At 45.2% G+C, this 27,194-nt stretch overlaps 1 protein-coding gene across 11 annotated transcripts in view; it reads right to left on the bottom strand.

The window, feature by feature from the left end:
• lancl2 (LanC lantibiotic synthetase component C-like 2 (bacterial)) overlaps positions 1–23,628 on the bottom strand; it is a 33,679-nt gene extending 10,051 nt beyond the window's left edge. For 10 of the 11 annotated variants that reach the window (XR_005204915.1, XR_005204916.1, XR_005204914.1 and 7 more), the window contains exons 1-5: positions 21,410–22,040; positions 11,884–12,001; positions 11,583–11,790; positions 11,243–11,390; positions 7,819–7,965 (exon numbers count right to left, since the gene is read on the bottom strand). Coding sequence is in view for 5 of the 11 variants with exons in the window: in XM_037756569.1 (XP_037612497.1) it covers positions 7,819–7,965; positions 11,243–11,390; positions 11,583–11,790; positions 11,884–12,001; positions 21,410–21,622 (834 nt within the window). In the remaining 6 variants the exon portion in view is untranslated. Of the gene's footprint in view, positions 1–7,818; positions 7,966–11,242; positions 11,391–11,582; positions 11,791–11,883; positions 12,002–21,409; positions 22,041–23,372 lie in introns of those variants that run through there. The other variant, XM_037756570.1, reaches the window with a different exon arrangement.
• Between the last annotated feature and the right edge of the window lie 3,566 nt (positions 23,629–27,194).

The raw sequence follows: 27,194 nt of genomic DNA, 5'->3' as shown, positions 1-27,194 counted from the left end.
GTCACAGGTCAACAGATAATGCCTGTAGTAAAGATAAACAGCAACCCCTAGTGGCTGCAGAAATGAACTGAAAGTTCCTTTCCTCAGGCCAGAACACTCCCCGCCTGGTATCTGGCAGGATGCCATTACTAACGAAAAACAGAACTAAATTCTAATCAGTCTCTGGGGAGAGGAGTAGGACAGTCTCCGAGACAGGCCGTAAGAAGGTCTTACACAAACCATCCCTTGCTGTCTTGATCTCCACCTTCCTTACTCTACCATCTGTGCTGGGAAATGTCTTGACTATGATGCCCATGGGCCATTCGTTTCTTTTCACTTGGTTGTCTTTCAGTATCACGATATCCCCCTCGTGAAGATTGTGTTCTTCTTTTTGCCATTTCCTACGTCTCTGCAGGGTAGGAATGTACTCTGTCCTCCAGCGATGCCAAAAGGTGTTGGCGAGACTTTGTACTTGCCTCCATTGCTTTCCATAGAGATCCTTCCCATCAAATGCACCTTGGGGAGGAGGAAGTGCACTTATCTTCTGTGTGAGAAGTGTTGCTGGTGTCAGGATGAATGGGGAGTCTGGATCCGTGGATACGGGAACCAATGGGCGAGCATTCACTATAGCTGCGACCTCTGCCATGAATGTGGTCAAGACTTCATGGGTGAGCTTTGATGGTCCAACCTTCAACAGCATGGAATCCAGGATGCGCCGAGAGAGTCCTATCAGTCGCTCCCAACTGCCTCCCATATGCGATGAGTGCGGTGGGTTGAAGACCCATGTACATCCATTGTTGTTCAGATAACCCTGCACTTCCTTATTGCTGCTCACTGATGTTATCTGCAGCTCTCTGCAGGCCCCCACAAAATTTGCACCACAATCAGACCTTATCTGTTTGGCTGGGCCTCTGATAGAGAAGAACCGTCGCAGAGCATTTATGAAGCTCGAAGAGTCCATTGACTCGATGACCTCAATATGTATGGCCCTGGTGCTCATACATGTAAAAAACACCGCCCACCGTTTGCTGCTTGCTAGACCTCCTCTAGTCCGCCGTGCCACAACCATCCATGGTCCAAAAACGTCCAAACCTACGAAGGAGAAAGGTGGGTCGGTACTGAGGCGGTCAACAGGTAGATCAGACATCTTCTGAGTCTCTATTTTCCTCCGCAGTTTTCGGCATTGGACACAGTGACGAAGTATGCTGCTGATGCGTCGTTTTCCACCAATGATCCACAGACCCGCCGCTCTCAAGGCACCTTCCGTGATATGACGCCCCTGATGCTGGACCTGCTCATGATAATGTCGGATGAGTAGAGTTGTGATGTGACTCTGTCCAGGGAGGATTAGAGGATTGATTTCGTCCCTGCCTAGGCTGGCTTGGGACAGGCGTCCCCCAATCCTGAGAAGGCCAGAAGTATCAATGTAAGGGCACAAGCTGTAGAGTGGGCTTTGTTTGGGAATAGATGTTCCTTCTCTGATGCATTCTAATTCCTCCATGAAGGCATGCTGTTGCATACTACAGATGATGATGGTCCTCGCTTGATCCAAGTCTTCCTTGAGACAAGGGCTTTCATGAATATGCCAGCCCTTGCAGCTGATGTCTTGCTTGAAAGAGTGGGCAACATGTGCAAGCCTTGCAACTGCACGAGTGAGTGATCGCCAACTTGAGAACCTCTGAAAGCGCTTGGGGTCTAATCTGCCATTGGTGACACTGGTGACATGACAAGTAATCTGTGGGCGAATATCAACATCAGAAGCCGGGTCAACCAAGTTGAAGGAAGAGGGGGTTTCACATCCAACTGACTTCAACAGGAATGCTGGTCCTGTCAACCATGTGGTGTGAGTCAGGCTGCCTGCTGGTACCGATCTGGAAGCATGATCAGCTGGGTTCTCTTTAGTAGGGACGTACCTCCACTGCTCTGGACTGGTTGATCTCTTTATGCGTTGCACTCTGTTGTGTACATACACGTAAAATCTTCTAAATTCATTGTTAATGTACCCTAGGACCACTTTGCTATCAGAATAGAATGTCACAGCATCAAATTCGGTGTCCATCTCATCCATGATTGCCTCTGCTATTTCCACAGCCAAAACAGCAGCGCACAGCTCAAGCCTTGGAACAGTCATCTCAGGATGTGGAGCGAGCTTTGCCTTGCCAAATATGAAGCCAACATCTGTATTACTGCTCGCATCAGTTGTCCGCAAGTAGGCTACAGCAGCAATAGCAGTTGTGGATGCGTCACAGAAAACACACAGCTCCTTACTTTGCGCCTGGCTGAGAGAGATGGAGGTGTATTGGCGTGGTATCTTGACCTGCTCAAGCTCTTTAAGTGAGTCTCTCCACAGTTTCCATTCTCTGTACTTCTCTTCTGGCAGAGGGGCATCCCAGTCACTGGCTTCTGTGGTAAGCTCCCTGAGTAGAGACCTTCCCTGAATGCTTACAGGGGCAGCGAATTCCAGCGGGTCAAACAGGCTGTTTGTAGTAGACAGGACCCCACGCCTTGTGTAGGGCTTCTCTGCCTCTGACACTTGGAAGGTGAACACATCTTCTGAGACGTCCCAGCTCACTCCTAGACTTCTCTGCATGGGAGGGAGGTCCGTGTTGAGATCTAGGTCCTTCAGCCCCTTAGCAAGGTCTTCTGGAGGAAAGGCTCTCATAACAGTGACTCTGTTGGACAATAATTTATGAAGCCGCAAGTTTGAGATGGCTAACATGTCTTGAGCGTTCCGGAGAAGAGTGATGGCTTCCTCCTCTGTGGGGAGGGACACCAGACCATCATCAACATAAAAGTTCCTCTCAACGAACTTCCTTGCCTTTGCTCCGTGTTCTCTCTCTCCCTCTTTGGCAGCTCTCCTGAGTACGTAGATGGCCACAGATGGTGATGGGCTGTTCCCAAATACGTGAACCCGCATCCTGTACTCTACAATATCATCATCAAGGTCATTGTTGCGGTACCAGAGGAAGCGCAGAAAGTTCCGATGGTCCTCATGTACCACAAAGCAATGGAACATCTGCTGTATGTCGGTCGTCACAGCGACTGGCTCCTTCCTAAACCGCAGCAACACCCCAAGCAGGCTGTTGTTCATGTTTGGGCCAGTAAGGAGCACATTATTGAGAGACACACAATGGTGTTGGGCGCTAGAGTCGAACACCACCCTTATTTGTTCAGGTTTTCGAGGATGATATACCCCGAAGTGAGGTAGGTACCAGCACTCTTCATCCGGTTGTAAGGGCGGAGCCACTTCAGCGTGTCCGTTCTCTAAGACCTTACTCATGAATTCAATGTAATGGTCCTTCCTCTCTGGGTGTTTCCTCAGCGTGCGGTTCAGTGAGGTGAGACGATTCCTTGCCTGTTGAAAGTTATTAGGGAGGCGTTGTCGTGGGCTACGGAAAGGGAGCGGAGCAACCCAGCTGTTCGATTCATCCTGATGGAATTCCCTTTCCATAATCCTCAGGAAGGCAAGATCCTCCATAGAAGGAGCTGTTTTGTCATCATCCTTTGTGACGCGGAAAACAGACTCTCCCATGAGATCTGTTATGTCTCTTGGCATAAGTCGTGGTTCCTGGTTTGAGGCAGGATAACTCTGAGACTGGTGGGTGTGGCTGAAACTCTCCTTGACATTAATTTTGTTGGGACAAGGACTCATAAGGCTGGCGCGTCCATTGTCGAGTATATAGGTTCTGAAGGTGTTCACAGGTGAGGGTCTGTGTGCACCATCGAGGCAGACCTCACCTACTATCACCCAGCCAAGGGCTAATCGTTGTGCAAAGGGAGTATGCAGGGGCCCATTGCGTTGCTCTAGGACCTTGTGTGCTTGGATGATGTCTCTTCCCAAGAGGAGCAAAATCTCAGCCTTTGGGTCAAGTGGAGGTATCTTAGTGGCTAGGGACTTTAAGTGAGCATGATACATCGCAGCTGCTGGCGTTGGGATCTCCGCCCTATTATCAGGTAGCTGGTCACACTCAATAAGTGTAGGAAGAGCTAGACTGGTCTTCTCGTCAGCCGATTCCACAATGAAACCCCTTGCTCTTCGGCCTGCAGTCTCTGACACACCTGCACATGTTCTGAGTGTGTAAGGGGATGTGTCATCAGCTATGTCGAACATTTTGAAGAAGGCTGACCTGGCTAAAGACCTGTTGCTTTGGTCGTCTAGAATGGCGTACGCACTTGCTTTCTTCTCCGGTTGACCTTTGGGGTAAACATAAACAAGATAGATTTTGGCACATGATTTCCCTGCAGTGCCGTCTCCACAGATCTCTGTGCAAGTTGAGGTGGCGACTGAAGAAGAGGGCGATCCCTCTTCCTCCCCGCCATGATGTTCCGAGGGGAAGATAGCCCGCCTTGTCGACCAGGGTGCCGGGCCAGCATGAAGGGCTGCAATGTGCCTGTCACTGTTGCACTCTGAACACTGAATGACAGCCTTGCAGTTTTTTGCTTGGTGCAAGGTTGAGGAGCAGCAACGAAAACATATTCCATTTTCTCTAAGGAAAGTCTTTCGTTCCTCTAGGGGTCTCTCTCTGAAAGCTCTACACCTTTGCAGGGGGTGAGGCTTTTTGTGAATAGGACACTGCTTCTTAGGGTTGTCCAATCCTCTTGCTTCATCCTCCCATTGAGTATTGTCCACCTCTGTTCTGTGCACCGTTATGGGGGTTCTCGCTGTTTTCATTGAGAATCTCTCTTCCCTTGGTGGTGTGATGCTGGAGGTTGCAGGGATGAAGCTAAGGTCATTCCTCATCCTTGCTTCCTCACGAATGAAACTAGAGAAGAAGGAAAAGGGTGGGAAGCTGACGTGGTTTTGTTGTTTGTATCTTGTCCCCTGCACCATCCATTTATCCTGAAGACTGAAGGGCAATTTCTCCAAAATAGGGTTAATGCCACGTGCAGTGTCCAGGTAGGACAGAACTGACAAGTAACCTTCCTCTTTGGCTGACTCCAGTTCAAGGAGAAGGTCACCTAACTCCCGGAGACGCTGGGGGTCCCTATTCGAGACCTTGGGGAAACGTTCAAGCTTGTTAAAGAGAGCAGTCTCCATTGCCTCTGCAGATCCATAGCACTCCTCTAACCTTTCCCAGACCATACTGAGGGCCTCAGCAGGGTGGTTGATGCGAACCGACCTCACTCTTCTCACATGCTTTGCTGATTCTGGTCCAAGCCACTTAATCAGCAGGTCAAGTTCCTCACTGGGTTTCAAATCGAGGTCTTCAGTGGCATTGGAGAATGTAGACTTCACAGCCCAGTAATTTTCTGGCTTGTCATTGAATTTTGTGAGTCCAGCTGTAAGTAGGTCGCGGCGAGCTAGGAACTTTGCGAGGTCTGAGACGTTGGAACCGGATTCACCAGACGCATGGTGTCCTCCTCTACGTGACTGCCCGTTATCTCCTCTATTGTCCCTGGGTGATGATGAGCTCTTGAACCCAATGGTTGACTGTGGCATGTTCCATTCCCGTTCACTTTTAGGCCTGAAACGATCCTCAAGATAGAAGTTGCTTCAATAGGGTTAGGGGCATGCAAGGATGAATGTTGCCTCTCACCTTGGCTATGAACAGGTTTGTGATGTGGGGGAGAGTCATCACGTGGCATGGGATTTACAGCTCCTGGGGAAGTCACTTCAACTTTCGCGTCAGGACGTGGATTGTCATTGTATGCCGATGGCTGGCTGGTGTTCATGTAGGCATACTGGTCCTGAACATACTTTTCAGTTCTCTCAGCTGTTTGATAAGAGGAACCTTGGTCCATGTCACGAACTGCAGACGGCTCTTCAATGTCTGCTGAATCCACAGCCGCTTCAAAAATAGTCGCTTCAGCTAAAGTGGCCTCTGCCTCCTTCTCCTGCTGGATGGCCTCCAGTGTAGCATCAAGACGCGTCTCCTCTACCTTTAGCTGAGCCCTCTTTACCTTCACGTCGATCTCCCTTTGTGCATAAGATGCTCTTGTTCGTGCCGCTTCCGCCTTGGCGCGTGCTTCTACTGCAGCCAAGGTAGCTGCCGATCTACTGGAGTGTTTTGACAATTTCGATGAGTGTGAGGACACTGATCTAGTCCCATGGATTCTTCCCTCTGCAGCGGACATCTTGGCTGTTGCAGATGGAGTTGAGAAGGCTTGATATCTATCCCACTGTGGTAGAAATCACCGTAGAGTCTGTCTTTTTACTGTTCTGCCCTCATCAGAGAGTCCCCTTCCTTGACTAGACAGACAGATAACTCTTCACACACTGTAGACAATAAATGGAGGCTTTATTTTGCACCACCGTTATTATTGCCAGCATGACAAAGGAGTAAAACTGAAATGAAAAAGGATATAAAGGAAACAATGAGTAGTGCATCACACATAAAAAACATGGTTTAAATTAGCCATCCACACAAAATATAAACATAGATATAAATATGGACATCTTATAAAAGCAGTACTCACAGACAATGCTTCTAAAAGTGCTTCCAAAAGAAGATGGATGTAGATATGGACTAGATAGTTTCAACATGTGCTTCTACTCAGGAATGCAAGAAAAACAAAGATGGCAGCTAGGGTCAAAGGTCAAAGGTCACAGGTCACAGGTCAACAGATAATGCCTGTAGTAAAGATAAACAGCAACCCCTAGTGGCTGCAGAAATGAACTGAAAGTTCCTTTCCTCAGGCCAGAACAGTAACATCTGTTCATTCATTTAGTAACATTATTGACCCCCTTTTCACCTGGCATTAAAATGCATTCCTATCCAGATATGATTTAACCTAATTATATTTACACCTGGTATTAATATGTGTCTTCAGTGTCCACATTGAGATCTCATCGCTTTGTCTGAAAGGGCTGAGAAGAAGGCTGCATGCAGCCGGGCACTGCCGGAGAGGCGGTGCGTAATGCACGGACACATCAGCCTCAAAACGCCGCCGTTCAGGGGGAGAGTGGCCGCAAACATGACTGTGAGGCACATCTGAACTCGCACACACACAGAGGGATGAGGAGAGACAGAGAGGTGGTGGTGATTTCTCTGGTCAAGATTGGAGAAGCAGTGAGAGCGTGCTGCAGGTTGAGCCTTGTCCAGAACCCGAGCTTACACCTTATGTCAACTGGATGTGGCGGTTTGCCTTCTGGTTGCTGCGTGGTTTGCATCGCATCGCGGTTCAAATGTCCAGTGGAAGTGAAATGCTCTTCGGCACATTTCCAATATTGTTTAGCTTTTCTTTGCTCTTCACATTTTTTGTGTTTTACAAGCAAACTGAATACACGTTTGCAGCTCATTTATGATTGACTTGGTAACATATTTGGGGTCCCCTTTTAATTACTCTATGCAACACGCCATCTAATCTTTCTATTTCCTGATGTGTGTACATTAGCAGAAGGATAACGGTAGCCTTCCATCTCCTGCTTTACAGACTTTGTCGTAGAAGTTAAATAAACAATCAGAAAAACATGTTTTGTTATATGCAAGTAAAGACATAGTCAGTAACAAATAAAATGCATCATTATATATTAAGTATTATTATGTCAATTGCCAATAAAATATAGGCTTGATTCAGTGAATTTCAGGTTTTGTCACTGCGGCAAATGTAGGGACATAACTAGTGCTCTTCTTATTTTATGTCCCTGAATGCATTCCATTTGGATTCATAATGGCAGACAGTGATGGTTGACGGTGAGCAGTATTTATATATGTTGGTCATTCCAGCTGACAGTGGCATAACACTTTTACAGCCCAGGTTACTGTTTTCTATTTTTTTGTCATGTAATGTTTTTTTTTTGGCAAATCAACAATCAAAAGTGGGCCTTAGGTTCCAAAAAGTTGAGAACCCTTGGCTTAGACATCACAACATCAACCACCAACCCGTTCAGCCTCTTACCTGCATGAGCATGTAAAAGATGCCAGCCAGGCCGTGGGCAGCACCGATGTACTGCTTCTTGTGCCATTCATAGAGCAGAGGGCAGCGATCCGTCTTCTTCTGCTCTGCAGACATGTTCTTCCCCGATTCCACGATGGCCATCACCACCTGAGGATCGGTGAGGGAGAGAAAGAAAAGGTTGTTGGTATAATGTGAATATGACGTATGACTAAAGTAGAAGCTGGAGGTCAAAGGTCATCCTCCAAGCTGCAGGTCAAAGGTCATCCTCCAAGCTGCAGGCGGACTCATGCCGTCATACTGTTTGTGTCCGAGCAGTTTATCTGTCTGTTATATTGTCTTTCTAGTTGGTTAGCTAGTTAGGTGATGGTGTAGTTAACTAGTTAGGTGATGGTGTAGTTAGATAGTTAGGTGATGGTGTGGTTAGATAGTTAGGTGATGGTGTAGTTAGCTAGTTAGGTGATGGTGTAGTTAACTAGTTAGGTGATGGTGTAGTTAGATAGTTAGGTGATGGTGTGGTTAGATAGTTAGGTGATGGTGTAGTTAGCTAGTTAGGTGATGGTGTAGTTAGCTAGTTAGGTGATGGTGTAGTTAGCTAGCCCAACTTGTTGCATCAGCTAACTGAGGGGTTTTCACTTTCTTTTTTACTTTCCTCCACCTTAGTTTAGTGTGTTTATTTTCATAATATAATTTGTGTGTGCGGTGAACGGATGCAATCAATGCAGTGGTTTAGTCTACACAAAATGCCACCGGCAGAATGAGTACATCACACTGACCGTCTCTCTCAACGAGAGTCAAATTAACACTAAGCAGCCGATGCCATTTTGGAGGTTTGGTGGCCCGTAACAGGTCTGAACAACGGGGAGTGCGACAAGAAAAACAAGAGAAAAAGTCCCATTAGATAAATAAAGGAATCACAGTGCAGGCCTGTGCGGTGTCGGTGCTGGAGCAGAGGAGAGAGAGCGGACAGTGCTGGTGGACGGTGAAACTCCAAAACGTCCCAAATTTCAAACGGCGGACCTCTGTAACGTGTCTATGCGTCCTCCGGTGCGCTGTGGCCGGCGTGCGGCTGTGCAGCTCCTCGGTGAGGCAGCGGCCAGACGGGCGCTAAATTCATCTAAACTGGGTTGAAAAACGATGCAATCTGGTTGCCATGGTAATGAATTATGTCTGACTATTTACCACACCCCCATTCTCTGTTTGAGAAAGAGGAAAAACAGGAAGTAAAACTGGCTGGAGGGGGGCTTTTCTGTGTGTGTGTGTGTGTGTGTGTGTGTGTGTACGGGAGGTTCTGGAGGTTGTGAGTCAGCAGTTTGTTGTCCCCGAGCAAGACAGAGGGAAGAAAGCAGCTCTGCCTCCCTCATGACAGAGCAGCTTGTTCATATACACGTCCCTTCACTCCTATACATCTATACTGACATTCCTGCCTCAAATGCACCTTTCTCCCCCCCAACAAAATCAACCTGTGAAACACGAGAAAAAAAACCAAATCTACTAAGAACACTGATGCTGCCCAGAGGATGAATGACCCTGACCTTCTATAACCACTACTGGTGAGGCTCTGAGAAGAGGTTTATTAATTAAAGACTGATAATCCAGCAGTGCTTTGGACTAATTATCTTGTTCATTTCATTTCAGCATTGGACTGGGAAAGATTTTGTTTCTCAGTCGAGCAAAGGCAGTAACACAGCCTATTTCTTTTTGAGCTGGCACAAACTGGAGATGTGTCTATCTGGCTGCAACTCAAACAATAGACACTGAAAAAACACAACCCTCAGCAGAAACACTCTTTTCAGCACTGGGCGTCTCTACTACAAGCTGTCAGTCAGAGAAGACAAACTAATGCTCATAACCAAACCAAGCAGAAAACTATCTGTGATAGGCTAAAGAAAGACACACACACATCCCAGACAGTAGGAGGAGGACACAACCTAGAGACAAGAAGTTGACATGAAGAAGAAAAAGTGTCTTCAGAGAACAACACCAAGGTAAGAGACAAAGATGAAGCATGTGTAAACAGCAGCCTGGAGTGCAGCCACTCTCTGGTAAAGTGTGCAGAGTGCTGCTGTGCTGTGTGAGCTGGTGACAGGTATAGAAGCACAAATGATGGGGAGAAGAACAGCAGAGCAGTGCTGCAGCTTCACATTTAGTTTCCTTCATCAGTCATAATAATATCTATCTCTATCTAAGACTTGTGAAGCCGCTGCTGCTGCCTCCTCTCTCAGCCCTTCTGTCACAGTGAGTGTGAGTGTGAGTGTGTGTGTGTGTGTGTGTGTACTATATGTGTTTTGGCCTGGCACTTTACCAAAGGGGACAGCTGGTCCTGCATTTTGCTGCAGTGAGTGTGTGCATGCAGGGCTGGACTGGCCATCTGGCACTCTGGACACTCGGTGGACCGACGGACCTTTTGGGCCGATGCAACCATCTTTTCTCTGACTGACCTATAGAACAAGTAGATCGGCCCATTGTCTGTTTGTCTTTCTACATTGACACTGGGCAGATGATGATTTTACCGTCCAACATGCTCTATAGGCTACGAATGTGTGTGTGTGCGTGCACGCTCAGCTGAGAGGTTGTGTCCCTGCTAGTGCTCAAAGTGGGCCGGTACTCACCGGTGCGCAGAACCGGCACTTCTACATTTGACTCTTTGGCACATCGTGACTTTTAAATAGCGCGCCGGCACTTCTCACATGCTGCCGGTACTCTTCTTTGGTCTGGTCTGGTCTGGACACCAGACGCGTGAATCACGCAGCCGCCACGCACCGTTCATTCAGGAGGTCTGTCTTGAGCGCCACGTTACGTCATATAAACAAACCACATACCTATCTGCTGTGCGCTCCAGATCAGACTGGAGATGGGGGGAGCAGTACTTGCCATCTTCTGACGTTTGTACTTTATTATTCGGGCTGATTACAGTCCTGCGACAGCCACAGATACCTGATTTGTTTCTTCAGATGATAATGAGAATTTCAACAAATATAACAAAAATGGATTTGAACATTACCAATCCTACCTTTGATTTAAATAGTTAATATACAATTTTGTTAAGAATAGTTAAAAATAAATAAATAATGCTACACGATAAATGAAAGCTGGGAACATTAGCCCACGGAGGGAAAGCGTTCGTCCAATCAGGAGCCAGTGCCTTGTTTCTAGTGGCAGCCCACCAAGCGTCCAACGCTGGGAAGCGGCGCGTTCCCTCGCGATAAAAAACGCCCCTGTGAACACGTACCTTCAGCGCTGAATTCAGTATTCTGCTTGACAAAATGCACCATAATGGAGATCTGTGTCTTAGATGGCAGCCCAAGGCCAAATACGCAACATGTCCACGCTTCATAGATTAATACTTGAAAGTTCTAGATGCTAAGATGAACAAAGTTTTACAAGTTAAACCGTAAATATTGGAATAACTAAGGGCCTGTCTGACCTTCGTAATGGTGCTCTCATCCACCGTGTCAGCTCCCATCTCTTTGTTAATGTAGAGCAGAGCATAAAGGTAGCCAGCCCGGCCGTACAGCAGCTCATCTGGCATCTCAGAGTCTGGACTCAGCACTGACCGCTGCAGCTGGAGGAGCCTGACAGACACATTAACATTAAAAGGTTAACAATAATGACACAGAAATACGGTTCAAAAGATCACAACTCCACACAGACTGGCCTTTGTGGTGAAACACAAATGTTGCTACTCATCTAAGGCGGCGACGTGGTCCACATGAGATGCACCGTGTTGCAACAACCACATCCATACCAACAGACCAGCCACTCACCTGGACAGACAGTCTTGGCTGTCAGCGGTGTTATTCAGTTTGTGGTGAACCACCGCGCCCACTGCCAGCGGCCCCGCGTCACCACACAGGAACGTCACTTTACGGCCATTCAGGATCCTCATGGTCCTCTTCACGTAGTCCAGCGCCCTCTGCAGGTGGGTGGCCTCATGGGACACCCGGTGCAGCTGGAGATACAGCAAGGCAATGCCTGTAGTGAAGACAGCACACTGGGGATCAGTGATAGGCTTAACCTGACACATGGATTTGGCTTTTCTTCAGTTTTACAGCGCTGGCAACTGACCCGTCCAGCCGGTGTAAACGGAAAAGTCGTGGGGGTCGGCGGTCTTGAGGCCCTCCTCCATCTGCTGGAGGAGATCTTTGATCTTGTTCTCCACCTTCTTCTGGAATGCTGCGCTCACCTGAGGAGAGAGAAAGCACAAGTGTGGCCTAAGTAACGTTATGGATCCCTTGTAGTATTGGGTTGGAATCTGAAATATTGCCAAATAGGCACTTTTGCTTGTCGCTTCACATCGTCTTGTCTGTCAACTCCCTCTCGTCCCGTGTGTGTGAAATATGACACCTGCTACTCTGAGCTGAGACTCCGTACGGATGCATTCACGGTCAATTTGCAGCGTCCGTCGTCCGACTTTATATTGATAACACGGCGCTGATAGAACTGAATGAACTAGATGGGTTTTATTTCTGTAAAAACAAAGAAGCAAAACGACGGTGGGGGTTGGGTACGGAATGTAATCGGTGTGTGCCCGACCACCGTGTAACACCGACTACCGCGACAAGCCTACTATGTACACCGCTCACAAAAATGAAGGGAACACTTAATCATCACAGTAGAACACCAAGTCAGTTCAACTTCAGGTGCAAATGAAAGTGACAACAGGTGCAACGGAGAGGCAACAGCAAGACAACCGCCAAAAGGGAATGGTTCTGCATGTGGTGGCCACAGACAGGTCTCAAGAGCATGAGGAGATACCAGGAGACCGGCCGTTACACCAGGAGGGCTGGACGGGGCCGTAGAAGGGCATTGACCCAGCAGCAGGACCGGTATCTGTTCCTTTGTGTGAGGAGGAACAGGAGGAGCACTGCCACAGCCCTACAAAATGACCTACAGCAGGCTACTGGTGTGCATGTTTCTGACCGAACTGTCAGAAACAGACTCCATGAGGGTGGCACAAGGGCCCGACATCCTCTAGTGCAGGGGTGTCAAACTCAATTTCATCCCGGGCCACATCAGCATTATGGTAGCCCTCAAAGGGCCGGTTGTAACTGTAATGGTACGTGTACAAAGGCTCCGTGCTTTCCACGCTACCCATTCAATGTCTATGTAAGCATCCGCGCAATGCATTCTGGTAGCGTGGCGTCGCGATTCGAGAGACTAGGCGTCACGACGCCCGCTCCTCATCTGCATAAAGTTGAGGGCTCATCTACATTATGCAAATCACGGGCGTCCGACACGTATCGTAAGACAATATAAATATACCTAGTCTTTATCATGTTACTTAATTGCCTCTGCATTCGATTATTATTGGTTTTAGTAATAACTAAATTAATAACTAGCTCTGAAAGCAGAAATCTAGGAAAAATTATTGCAAGCAGGCATTCAAGTGTACAACTATTGTACAATTTATTTAAAAAATTAGTTCAGTAACAAAAACACATGCTTTTGCATCGATATATATGCATGTACGTATAGACACAAAAATACTGAATGTGGGCACACACTCACATTTCTATGTGTTATTATAACATAGATCCCATGAATTTATGAGATTAAGAAACCCTCATCATTACTTATCCATCAAATATCAACATTTTCAAGTGAGTAATAAAGTTATTTTTATTTTTACCATCACACAAATATTATCAAGCACTATTTATTACATTGACTTTGTTTAACTTTTTAGTCACAGTTGAGAGGGGCAGAACTATGGTACAACAACGAGACGGAGTAGCCGTCACTGACGGTGGGCAGCGCACACACATACCCCCAGGCCACACACATCATCATTTCTCTGCTGCGACACTGGCTGCAGGCAGCGCGCACACACACACACACACACACACACACACACACACACACACACACACACACACACACACACACACACACACACACACACCAAACATTTCTCCGCTCCCTTCCTGATTCACTCAGGAGTTAAAACACCTCGCGACATATCCCTCTCCCCTAAACTGTTTTTCAGTAGTGCGACCAAGGATGCACATTTGATTGTTCTGCTGTTTCCTGTACGCATATATTCACACAAATATTAATCTTGGACATTTTTTGGCGACCACATCTCTCTGCTAGAGTGCCGCTGCTGGAAACGGCTGATATTGAGACGCTTCAGTGCGCAGGTAACAAAATCAAGATGCATTGTGGCACATGTAGTTCATGGACACCGTACTTCTATAAAGCGGCATAGAATTGTATGATAAACAAATTATATTCTTTGCAAGCTCTCGCGGGCCACATAAAATGAGGTGCCGGGCCGGATTCGGCCCGCGGGCCTTGAGTTTGACACATGTGCTCTAGTGGGACCTGTGCTCACAGCCCAGCACCGTGCAGCTCCATCGGCATTCACCAGAGAACACCAGACTTGGCAGGTCCACCATTGGCGCCCCGTTCTCTTCACAGATGAGAGCAAGTTCACACTGAGCACATGCGACAGGCGTGAAAGAGTCTGGAGACGCCATGGTGAACTTTATGCTGCCTGTAACATCATCCATCATGACCGGTTTGGTGGTGGATCAGTGATGGTCTGAGGAGGCACATCCTTGATCCATTTTTACTGTTGCATGGTATATACCGGCAGATTAATCATTTCTCAGACATCTCCCAGAGGGTTATGATCCAGACTCTTCATCATTTAGAAACACACTATGTTAATTAGGCTATTTTCCGCAAGGCTCAAGGCTCTATTTACCCTTTACAGATTTAACAGCATAGGTCAGACTATGCTTCAAAGCCTGCTTCATGAATATGGAGTTAATTCATTCTCTACAGGCTCCGTTCACATTCAGACGATAAGCTTCCTGAATCAAAGCCGCTACAGAGATTTCACCGGGGCCGCTCCTCTTCATACTGTATATTAATGATTCTGCATAAAGTATTATTTGCTGACAATACAAATTTGTTTTCATCTCACACAAATTCAAATAATCTGCAAAATAATCTAAATGAACCGATTAAAGTGGCTACATGGCTTAAATGCAATAAATGATCCTTAAATATAATCAAGACGAACTTCATTTTTTTTTTGCTCCAATAGAATTCAAAATAATGTTGAACATGTTTGCATCAAAATCGATAGTCGGGTTATGGAGAGAGTGAAGTACACTAACTTCCTGGGGGTACATGTTGATGAATTTTTTAATTTTAAGAGTGATGTTGATGAACTGATGAAAACACTGTCCAAATATGTTGGCTTTATTTTTCAGGTTGAGGCTTTTTCCTCCATTTAAAGCACTTTTAACCTACACAAGTCTTTATTTGAGCCCCATATGAATTACTGTAATGTTATATACAGTTGCAATACTTTTCCCAATTAGAAAGTCATACGTGCCATATTATGGTTCAAGGTAAATACTCCCACTAACCCTATTATCCACAGCTACAGTCTTCTGAAACTTACTGAATGTAACATCTTTCACAATGCCTGTAGAATGTATAATGTTGTATATATGCTCAAAGACTCTGTGACCTTATACCGACTTACATTTATAAGACTAGGAAAAAGCATCTGATAAAAGGGTAAAAAATGTAAACTTAGATGTACGAGCTTTAGTGTGGTTTGAATGAAATTGATAATAATATAAAAATGTCTCTGTCTCTGGGTTTAAAACCAGCTTAAGGCAGCAGTTACCACAAAAACCGGTTAAAGCTTGAATACCCTAAATATTGTGACAGGAGACTGATCTTAGTTTCCTTATAGGTTCAACCAAGTCGGCTTGGTCACAGGTTAGAGACAGACGTCAGCTCCCTTGCTCAAATTTGAAGGCCACTGCAAAAATAAAACATTGTCATATGAACCTGAAGCGCCTACCCAAACTAAACACCAGCGATCTTGAACTTTATCCAGCAACAGCTCTCTCAAATTTACTGCTAATGAAAAGATAAATGCACCGATGGAAAGCTGGAGATCTTGCAGTTCTAACGATGTATTGGTTGTCATTCTATCATGAAGGCAAGGAGGTGAAGTTTGACCCTGAGTTGACCATGCTCCTTTTATTCAGATTTTGCATTTTTCTCAGGTTAAAAGCTTTTAAAAAGCACCCTAAAAATAAAGAGGTAATAAAAACATGTCTGTGATCTTCTGACATCTGCTCTAATCAGAACACACCTCGGAAATCATCAAGAGTCATAAAATCAGTTTTCTGCAACATTTTGGAATATTTAGCGCCCATTTTTCAAAATGGCCGCCACGCCTCTCAGGGGATCAAATTTGCAGCGCCCCGATATCTATATCTTTTCATAACATATAAACCTACATCTGTGCCAAATTTGTTGCTTTTATCGCAAAATGCACAATTGTTATGAATATTTCAGTTTAGCCGGGGACTAGTTATTATATAGTATATAGTGTGAAAACACATTTATATTGTATTGTTCTTTCCTTTTCTTATTGTATCTTACCTACTTAATCAATGTTTAAACTGATGAAATAAGTGTTTTTGGACTATTTAATAGTTCTGGGAGTTGGTAACCCAGAGATCTCCCGGCGTCGTCCGTCGACTACCGAGTTGAATAGAGATTTAAGTCGTAGGTTAGTTAGTTTTTAGGGTCTTGGGTTAGTCTTAGGTGTTTGGTAGGTTGGAAACGTTACTGTTTAATACGTGCACTTTTTCAAATCTAGACGACAGTTCATATTTCAATGTATGTTAGTGTTTAGGCCCCTATTCTCAAGCTTCAGACAGCTTATCAGGATGTCCCATTTCACATATCTCCATTGTGTCTTATGATTGTACTTGTGTTGTGAATAAAGTGAAAGTGAACTGAGCAGTGAGTGTCTATCAGCTCTTCAAACAAACACAGATGGGAGTCCAGCAGTGCACGAGGAACACAGGAGCTACTTGTTGGCTCATTGTCTCCCGTCCACTGGCCTCCCGTCTCTGCTGCTGCTAGAGAAAGCCGGCCATGTATACACTGTTTTTTACAAAGCTAGTACAAGTCTGCATCTGCGGTCACCATTTTACTCAATGCAAGATGCAATTATTGTCATAAATGATTATCAGAATCATAGCTTAACAACTGTCTTGGATTTCTCAAGAAGTAAGTAGATACTGTTTAGAAAGAGAGAATTATGTCATTTGTCTTTAGAAGAAAAATGATTCCCTCTTGGGGAACTTAAATGTTTTTCACAGGAGCTATAGACATGCATTAATGTTGTGGAGAGACGTGAGAGTGACGGGGCTGCCCAAAGTCAGGCGCTCCGAGCAGTTGGGGGTTTGGTGCCTTGCTAGAGGGGCACCTCGCCAACGCCCAGGAGGTGACCTGGCATCTCTCCAGCTACCAGTCCACACTCCTTTCCAGAACAAAGACTTGTATATAAAGATGGAGGACGGGTCTCCACTTCCTCCCACTGTACAAAAGTGAAGCCAAAATATCCCGGATACAGGAGCGGCCATCTTCAGATGTTGACATTCTTTGGACCCAGATACTGTACAGTCTGAGAGCAGCCTGGCATCGTAGTGAGTGTAATGTGTAGGACATCTACACCATGCAGAATTAAGAGCTGATATGTGTTTTACAGAATTCACAAACTGTCAGGATGTGTTGATCATTGCTGTGTGTTTCTCTCCCAGCAGACCAGTGATCCAAGAACAATAAAAGGTCAAAGCATCGTGGTGTCCTCTCCCTGTTGTTTCATGAATATACAGTACACTATATAATATACAGAACACTATATATACATGTATATATACACTATATAATGTACAGTACACTATATAGCTACTGGTCCAGTGAACTTTATCAGCTATTTCTAATCAATAATATATTCATCAAACCTCTAACAACAATATGAACAGCAGTCTTCATAAACACAATACAACCCTAATAATGATTATCACATGAATGATTATAAAAATAAAAATGAATGTTCATAATGTTAAAATAACAACTGTACTTAACTCATTGGCAATATGTATTCAGTTAAGAACTTATTTTTATCAGCCTGCATTAAAATATGGTATTTTAATGCAGGCTGATAAAAATAAGACAAAACACATCCATAAGGTCATAGACTAACTGTAAAAACAAGACAAAATACATCCATAAGGTCATAGACTAACTGTAACACATCCATAAGGTCATAGACTAACTGTAAAAACAAGACAAAACACATCCATAAGGTCATAGACTAACTGTAAAAACAAGACAAAACACATCCATAAGGTCATAGACTAACTGTAAAAACAAGACAAAATACATCCATAAGGTCATAGACTAACTGTAACACATCCATAAGGTCATAGACTAACTGTAAAAACAAGACAAAACACATCCATAAGGTCATAGACTAACTGTAAAAACAAGACAAAATACATCCATAAGGTCATAGACTAACTGTAAAAACAAGACAAAACACATCCATAAGGTCATAGACTAACTGTAACACATCCATAAGGTCATAGACTAACTGTAACACATCCACAAGGTCATGGACTAACTGTAACACATCCATAAGGTCATAGACTAACTGTAACACATCCATAAGGTCATGGACTAACTGTAATACATCCATAAGGTCATAGACTAACTGTAATACATCCATAAGGTCATAGACTAACTGTAATACATCCATAAGGTCATAGACTAACTGTAATACATCCATAAGGTCATGGACTAACTGTAACACATCCATAAGGTCATGGACTAACTGTAATACATCCATAAGGTCATAGACTAACTGTAATACATCCATAAGGCCATGGACTAACTGTAATACATCCATAAGGTCATAGACTAACTGTAATACATCCATAAGGTCATGGACTAACTGTAATACATCCATAAGGTCATAGACTAACTGTAATACATCCATAAGGTCATGGACTAACTGTAATACATCCATAAGGTCATGGACTAACTGTAATACATCTATAAGGTCATAGACTAACTGTAATACATCCATAAGGTCATGGACTAACTGTAACACATCCATAAGGTCATAGACTAACTGTAATACATCCATAAGGTCATGGACTAACTGTAATACATCCATAAGGTCATAGACTAACTGTAATACATCCATAAGGTCATGGACTAACTGTAAAAACACACACTGGTTTCTGATCAGAGTGACTGCTGACTGAACAGATGAGACATCAGGATTAATCAAGCCCGGCTGTCAGTTAGCCCGGCTGTCAGTTAGCCCGGCTGTCAGTTAGTGGCTGTCAGTTAGCCTGTCAGTTAGCCTGGCTGTCAGTTAGTGGCTGTCTGTCAGCCTGGCTGTCAGTTAGCCCGGCTGTTAGTTAGCCCGGCTGTCAGTTAGCCCGGCTGTTAGTTAGTTAGTGGCTGTCAATTAGCCCGGCTGTCAGTTAGCCCGGCTGTCAGTTAGCCCGGCTGTCAGTTAGTGGCTGTCTGTTAGCCTGTCAGTTAGACTGGCTGTCAGTTAGCCCGGCTGTCAGTTAGTGGCTGTCTGTTAGCCTGTCAGTTAGCCCGGCTGTCAGTTAGCCCGGCTGTCAGTTAGTGGCTGTCTGTTAGCCTGTCAGTTAGCCCGGCTGTCAGTTAGCCCGGCTGTCAGTTAGTGGCTGTCTGTTAGCCTGTCAGTTAGCCTGGCTGTCAGTTAGCCCGGCTGTCAGTAAGTGGCTGTCTGTTAGCCTGTCAGTTAGCCCGGCTGTCAGTTAGTGGCTGTCTGTTAGCCTGTCAGTTAGCCCGGCTGTCAGTTAGTGGCTGTCAGTTAGCCTGGCTGTCAGTTAGCCCGGCTGTCAGTTAGCCCGGCTGTCAGTTAGCCCGGCTGTCAGTTAGCCCGGCTGTTAGTTAGTTAGTGGCTGTCAATTAGCCCGGCTGTCAGTTAGCCCGGCTGTCAGTTAGCCCGGCTGTCAGTTAGCCCGGCTGTCAGTTAGTGGCTGTCTGTTAGCCTGTCAGTTAGACTGGCTGTCAGTTAGCCCGGCTGTCAGTTAGTGGCTGTCTGTTAGCCTGTCAGTTAGCCCGGCTGTTAGTTAGTTAGTGGCTGTCAATTAGCCCGGCTGTCAGTTAGCCCGGCTGTCAGTTAGCCCGGCTGTCAGTTAGTGGCTGTCTGTTAGCCTGTCAGTTAGCCCGGCTGTCAGTTAGCCCGGCTGTCAGTTAGTGGCTGTCTGTTAGCCTGTCAGTTAGCCTGGCTGTCAGTTAGCCCGGCTGTCAGTAAGTGGCTGTCTGTTAGCCTGTCAGTTAGCCCGGCTGTCAGTTAGCCCGGCTGTCAGTGGCTGTCTGTTAGCCTGTCAGTTAGCCCGGCTGTCAGTTAGTGGCTGTCAGTTAGCCTGGCTGTCAGTTAGCCCGGCTGTCAGTTAGCCCGGCTGTTAGTTAGTTAGTGGCTGTCAATTAGCCCGGCTGTCAGTTAGCCCTGCTGTCAGTTAGCCCGGCTGTCAGTTAGCCCGGCTGTCAGTTAGCCCGGCTGTTAGTTAGTGGCTGTCTGTTAGCCTGTCAGTTAGACTGGCTGTCAGTTAGCCCGGCTGTCAGTTAGTGGCTGTCTGTTAGCCTGTCAGTTAGCCCGGCTGTCAGTTAGCCCGGCTGTTAGTTAGTTAGTGGCTGTCAGTTAGCCCGGCTGTCAGTTAGCCCGGCTGTCAGTTAGTGGCTGTCAGTTAGTTAGTGGCTGTCAGTTAGTTAGTGGCTGTCAGTTAGCCTGGCTGTTAGTTAGTTAGTGGCTGTCAGTTAGTGGCTGTCAGTTAGCCCGGCTGTCAGTTAGTGGCTGTCAGTTAGTGGCTGTCAGTTAGCCCGGCTGTCAGTTAGCCCGGCTGTCAGTTAGCCCGGCTGTCAGTTAGCCCGGCTGTCAGTTAGCCCGGCTGTCAGTTAGCCCGTGGCTGTCAGTTAGCCCGGCTGTCAGTTAGCCTGGCTGTCAGTTAGCCTGTCAGTTAGTGGCTGTCAGTTAGTTAGTGGCTGTCAGTTAGCCTGGCTGTCAGTTAGTGGCTGTCTGTTAGCCTGTCTGTCAGTTAGCCTGTCAGTTAGTGGCTGTCAGTTAGTTAGTGGCTGTCAGTTAGCCTGGCTGTTAGTTAGTTAGTGGCTGTTAGTTAGTGGCTGTCAGTTAGCCCGGCTGTCAGTTAGTGGCTGTCAGTTAGTGGCTGTCAGTTAGTGGCTGTCAGTTAGCCCAGCTGTCAGTTAGTGGCTGTCAGTTAGCCCAGCTGTCAGTTAGCCCGGCTGTCAGTTAGCCTGGCTGTCAGTTAGCCTGGCTGTCAGTTAGCCTGTCAGTTAGTGGCTGTCAGTTAGTTAGTGGCTGTCAGTTAGTTAGTGGCTGTCAGTTAGTTAGTGGCTGTCAGTTAGCCCGGCTGTCAGTTAGCCCGGCTGTCAGTTAGCCCGGCTGTCAGTTAGTGGCTGTCAGCTAGCCTGTCAGTTAGCCTGGCTGTCAGTTAGCTGATCTGGAGCAGGCTAACTGTACACAATACATCTCCATGGTAACTGATGTGCCACTGCTTTCATGAAACCGAGTCAAGGCTAAACCGAGCCAGGATAACTGTAAAACCCGGGTTAATATCTGTAATATTATGAATTAATAATCCTCTATGTTATCTAGGTTTAGTGAAACAGACCCCAGAGAAGTAGAACACTAACAGTGACAACAATGCGGGCTAAACTAGCTCGGGTTAGTGTCAGTAGTGTTAGTGTCTCTCACCTTTCCTTCTGCATCTAGCGGCTGGTTGTCTTCGTAGTCTTCGTTGTCTTCCAGCTCTGCTCCGGAGCCTGAGGACAGGACTCCTTGTCCTCCGGAGCCTGAGGACAGGCGTCCCGGGGCCCAGTCCGGGTATCGGTTGGAGAAGGAGCGCTCCTCCATCTCTGCGTCTGTAGCAGAGATCAGTCCCAGTTTCTTGGACACGTTGTCTCCCATCGCTACGGCGGCTCGGCGCGGACACTGGACGGACAAACGGGGAAATAAGAAATTGCGTTTGAGAAAAGCAGATGTTTAAATGTGTAAACCAGCAAAGGGACACTAGTGATTAATAGCAGGAGGATGGAAGTGGTCATGCAGATGTGTTTAAAGCTTGTCGCAATGCATAGGCACAATGAGATCTACTGCTCAATATACAGCAGAAATACAAGTTAGGAGTTTCATCCCAACCTGGCTGGAGAACAACTAGAGAGTAGAGCAGCCAGACCCTGACCGATGAGAGCAGCCAGATGGAAAAGGGACAAAAGAGCCTTTTGTTTTGAAGACAATAGTTCATACAGATTATTTGAACCATATTTTACATTTGGAAATGCAGATTTCTTGTCTGATCTCTGTTGGTTTTGAGGATATTCGTGTCTATAAAATGGCACAATGACCTCATGAATATTTGTCATTCCATGTTTGTTATTATTATTATTATTATTATTATTATTATTATTATTTAAAGGTACTATATGTAACTTTCAGAAGATCCTTGTTATCAATGACCCCGGTGGCCGTTAAGTGAACTGCAGTTGGCATGCTGTTGCTCGTGTACGTGCTCGCACTCCGTAGGCGCGAGCGATCATCCTGGGCATCGGCCAAAACAGTGACGCGACATTACAATCTCCACGATACTACTATAGCTCGCAATTTGCAAATGACTTCATCAGCTAACGTTACGAAGCAAAACCGTCCCGAGTCCTTTACATAGAAATCAGTCCACAGGCTGTTAGAGGTACCCGAGAGAGTCGGGGAAGGTCTCGGCCTTTAAGTTACATTACAAGCTGTTCACACAATGGCAATACAAAGCAATTAATACATGCAAATTGTTACATATAGTACCTTTAACCAGTAGGCTAAATTATTTTGGTTGAGGTTCACATATTCAGACTAAAGACTGGGGGTGCTTATAGGAAGAAAAAAAAAAGTTTGTACAGCTGAAACTTTCAAATAAATTACTAACAAATTTAAAACAACTAAGGCTATTGAGCCTTATTGAGGTACAACGGAGTATTAGGGCCACATTGAGGGGAAATAAAAATCTGAGACTTTGAGAATAAAGTCATAATATTACGAGAAAAAAAGTTGTAATTTAATGAGAATAAAGTCATAATATTTCAAGAAAAGAAAGTCGTAATATTACGAGAATAAAGTCATAACTTTACGAGAAAAAAGTCGTTATTTAATGTGAATAAAGTCATACTATTTCAAGAAAAAAAGTCGTAATATTATATAAAGTCATAACTTTACGAGAAAAAAAGTCGTAATATTACGAGAATAAAGTCATAACTTTATGATTAAAAAGTCATAATTTAATGTGAATAGTCATACTATTTCAAGAAAAAAATGTCATATTACAAGTATAAAGTCATAACTTAATTCTCGTAATATGACTTTATTCTTGAAATCTCAGATTTATTTTTTTTCCTCAATGTGGCCCCAATACTCATATTGAGGCATAAAAAAATGAGCTAATGAATGTCACCTTGAGTAGGCCCGTCAAATCAAATCAAAATATGCCAAGCATTTAATGCTATATTAGAAATGGTTTAATTTTCAACACCTCCTTTGTTTTGCTGGCTCAGTCAAAATGTGAAGTGACAACAGATCAATTGTTGCTGCTCTGTGGTTGCTGTAAGATGGATCTACAGTTATAGGCTGCTCAGACACTGCAGGTAATGACAGGTGGGGCTAGAATGTAGCTTACCAAGAGGCAATATGATCAGCAGGCTACAGTCTCTTCACAGCTTGTTTGTCTGCTGGTTGATCCTGGTCCGTGGTTGCAGCAGCCTCCAGCCTTCAGCCTCCCAGTGTCCAGCCTCCTCCTCCTATTTCCCGGAGAATGTGAAAGTGGAAGCTGCAGTCAGGGTGTGCAGGCGATACCAGCTGCCATATGTCACTGCATCACCGTGCTTCTCTCTGCATCCTCCCTCCTCTGCATCCTCCTCTGAGCGCACCGAACCATCAGAGTGCTGCTGATGCTGTTTGTCAAATCACAACCCCCCCCTTCACATCCACCTCTCCGCTCAAGCTTGAAAGGCAGACCCCGTGTACGCTGTGTAGAGACCAGAGGCTGCGGTAGGTGTCCTAAACGCCCACCACACCACCCCACCCCAGCCCTTCCCACCAGTACCAGCCCAGGCAGCTGACTCCACATGTGAATGGTGACAGATGGTGTTGGTGTGTGATGCTGCCGGGATTAGGCAACATTGCAAACAAATCTGCACCCCCCACCCCTTGGCGTTCACACATACCACCACCTCCCCCTGTGGCTTATTTCATCCCTCCTGCTTTCTCTTTTTGTCCCTTCAAAAGACGACATGTATATGATTTTGTAAATGTTGGGATTTACCTTTAATTAAACATACTCAGAGACTAAAACGTGAGTCTTACTCAATGGGACTGTATGTACGTTTTTACACATACAGTAGAAACATTTTAAAATGTGTGAACAGGTTGTAACCTAACCCTAAAAAATGAGACCTTCTGCGACTTTCTGGGTTTCCTCTCTCAGCCTGTATAGACTGCTTTAATGGGAAGAATGTGGAACGTTTTTTCCGGTCAAATCCAACGGATGTGACGTGCTCACGGGTGTCTTTGCTCTCTAACAGTGTGCAACCGTAACGTTGGGTTAGAAATGGAGTCCGCCAACGACCATCCCCCACCACAACTCAGACACAAACTCCACAGAAGCACAAAAAAACCCAAAGTTATATCCAGTGAAGCCTGTTTGCAAAACAGGAATGTGACCGATGTCGGAGGAAAACTAGGATCAACATCAACCAGGCCTTCCATTCATGCAGGGAATTTTGATTTGTTTGAATTTGGGTTTCAAAACGGACCCCGAGCTGGCAAAAGTAAGCTACCATTACTGCCAAGCGTGATATTGTAGTGATATTGTAGTTTTAGCTGGCTTATGTTGCTAACATTAATCAGCATGATGCAGGACAGGACGCTGACTGTTATGGTGTCACTGTTAACAAGCAGTTTCTGATTCTTACATAGAACCCTTCAATGTGATTCCCCCCAAAAATTCACCATTTTTCTAAAGGATCATCATCAATTGTGAGATCACAGCACTTCTGCCACTGGATTCAACTGTTTCCTATCTAATCTTGCCCTTATATAGTAGATCTACAGAGCAGAGTTGCAGTAATCCTGTCCAATATTACAGTAGAGAATGTAAAAAGCAGCCTGACCTGGGACGCTGCCCTTCAGTTGAGCTTTCAGTCATTTATCTGGTCCCACTGTCCATCAGAGGACAGGGATAAGTTGGACTTATCTACATCAGGCTGAGACAGATAATGCCTCCTAGTTTGTTTGTATGCGGCTGATATTCAGTGATGCTTTTTTGAATCAGGTTGGCTTGTAACACTACAAAAATCCTAAAAAAATCCTCAACTCTGACAAAAAAAGTTCTAAAGAAAAGTTTAGTTTTGACTTCTTATTTCAAATTTAAAGACATTGAGATGTTTATATGATTATTATTGATGACATGATTTGTTATGTAAGGAACGCTCTCTCATTCTGCCTTGCACATGGTTAAATGACAAACTTGATTTGATTTGATTTGATTTGATTTGATATTAGATTAGATATTAATAATAAAATCAGTATAAGTAGGGGAGAGCAGGGTGATTTGATCCGTGGGGAAGTTGAGTCACCCCTTGTTTCTAGGCAACCCGACAAAATTGGTCACGTCACCACACCTTTTTGAAGAGTCATCCGTTTTACTCACCCTGTGATGGAGAGAGGCCCGTGGAAGGATGTTCAAGGAGTCATGATTCTTGTGTCTGAACAATTAAAAATGTCACATGTTAGTGATTCAGGAAGTTATAATATGAGGCTATACTGTTAGCATTACATTAGCTCTAAACTGCTGGATGATACAAGTTAGTTAAAATGGTGGTGGGAGGGTGGGGGAGTTCTTTGATAACCTCACCTCAGTGATGGACAGGTATGATTGATAGACTGGGCCTCAACTCCCTATAGACTCAACTTATCCTCTCCCTATATGCTCAATTTATCCCTCATCTCCCTATAGGCTCAATTTACCCCTCATCTCCCTATAGGCTCAACTTACCCCTCATCTCGCTATAGGCTCAACTTACCCCTCATCTCCCTATAGTCTCAATTTACCCCTCATCTCCCTATAGGCTCAACTTACCCCTCATCTCGCTATAGGCTCATCTTACCCCTCATCTCCCTATAGGCTCAACTTACCCCTCATCTCCATATAGTCTCAATTTACCCCTCATCTCCCTATAGTCTTAATTTACCCCTCACCTCCCTATAGTCTCATTTTACCCCTCACCTCCCTATAGGCTCAACTTACCCCTCATAAGGGGCAAGTTGAGCCAAGAGACCACCTTTTTTGGAAAGTCATATTTTGGAAACTGTTTATTTAGATCCAGGGATTATTCCCAAGGATACAACACATCCTGAAATATATGTACATATTAGTTGGAGACATTACTGTCACTTAAAAAGTGCCTCAAGTAAAAACTGGTTCAACTCACCCCGCTCTCCCCTACTGCTACTGACTTTTAAAACACTCTGTTAGCGGCCCCTAGAGGCTGCAAAAGTAACACATTTCAATACTGGATAATTGTGCTACTAGCACACAGCCTTATCTCCCACCCAACTGTTGGCAATGAGTTTGCATTGTGGGTAGTGTAGGCATCACGTTTTGACAAGGAGGAGGCGTAAGGACAATATCCTCTGCAGCATTGATTGTGATCCTTTTTTAAGAAATAAACTGTCCATCGTGGGTCTGACAATGTTATAGGAGGGAAATCAGTGGGAACCTCCGGGTCTGAGAAGTGAAGCCAATGCAGAAGTGCCTTAAACTTGCATTCTCTCGAACAGCCAGCAGGGGGCGACTCCTCTGGTTGCTAAAAGAAGTCTATGAGAAAATGAGCCGACTTCTCACTTGATTTATTACCTCAGTAAACATTGTAAACATGAGTTTATGGTCTCAATCGCTAGTTTGAAGTCTTCTTCAATACAGCATGATGTTCATTTAGTAAATGATGGTCCCATTTAGAGTCAGATAGACCATAAAGCAGGGGATGCTTTAGGGCGGGGCTACCTTGTGATTGACAGGTCGCTACCACAGTGTTGTCCAGTCTGGGAGTTGTCCGTGTTTTTGTCTTTTGTCAACTTTAACCCTTTCAGAGAGTTCTCACTTCATGAAAATTAATTATAACCTTTTTGGTCGCCTAAAAGTGTCTTATTCAGCATTCGGTTGTACGTAGCTCCACACTGTCATGTTCTGGCTGCAAGAAACCAAGATGGCAACGGCCAAAATGCCAAACTCAAGGCTTCAAAACGGCAGTCTACAAACCGTCACGGCGACTACAACGCTAAGTCGGGAGTGCTTTTTTAAGGCCAGGCAGACATTTTGACTTGTCGTAATACAGTAAGAAAAGAACAGATGTTACTGATAACACTAACAACAGCTCCGTTGTATTTAATTGTCCCAGTGAGAGTTACAGTGAGCCAGCAGGCACAATACTAGGATCAGCCA

Source organism: Sebastes umbrosus, chromosome 21, assembly GCF_015220745.1.
Source record: "Sebastes umbrosus isolate fSebUmb1 chromosome 21, fSebUmb1.pri, whole genome shotgun sequence".
NCBI lineage: Eukaryota > Metazoa > Chordata > Actinopteri > Perciformes > Sebastidae > Sebastes > Sebastes umbrosus.
This window is presented reverse-complemented; position numbering and strand designations above follow the sequence as displayed.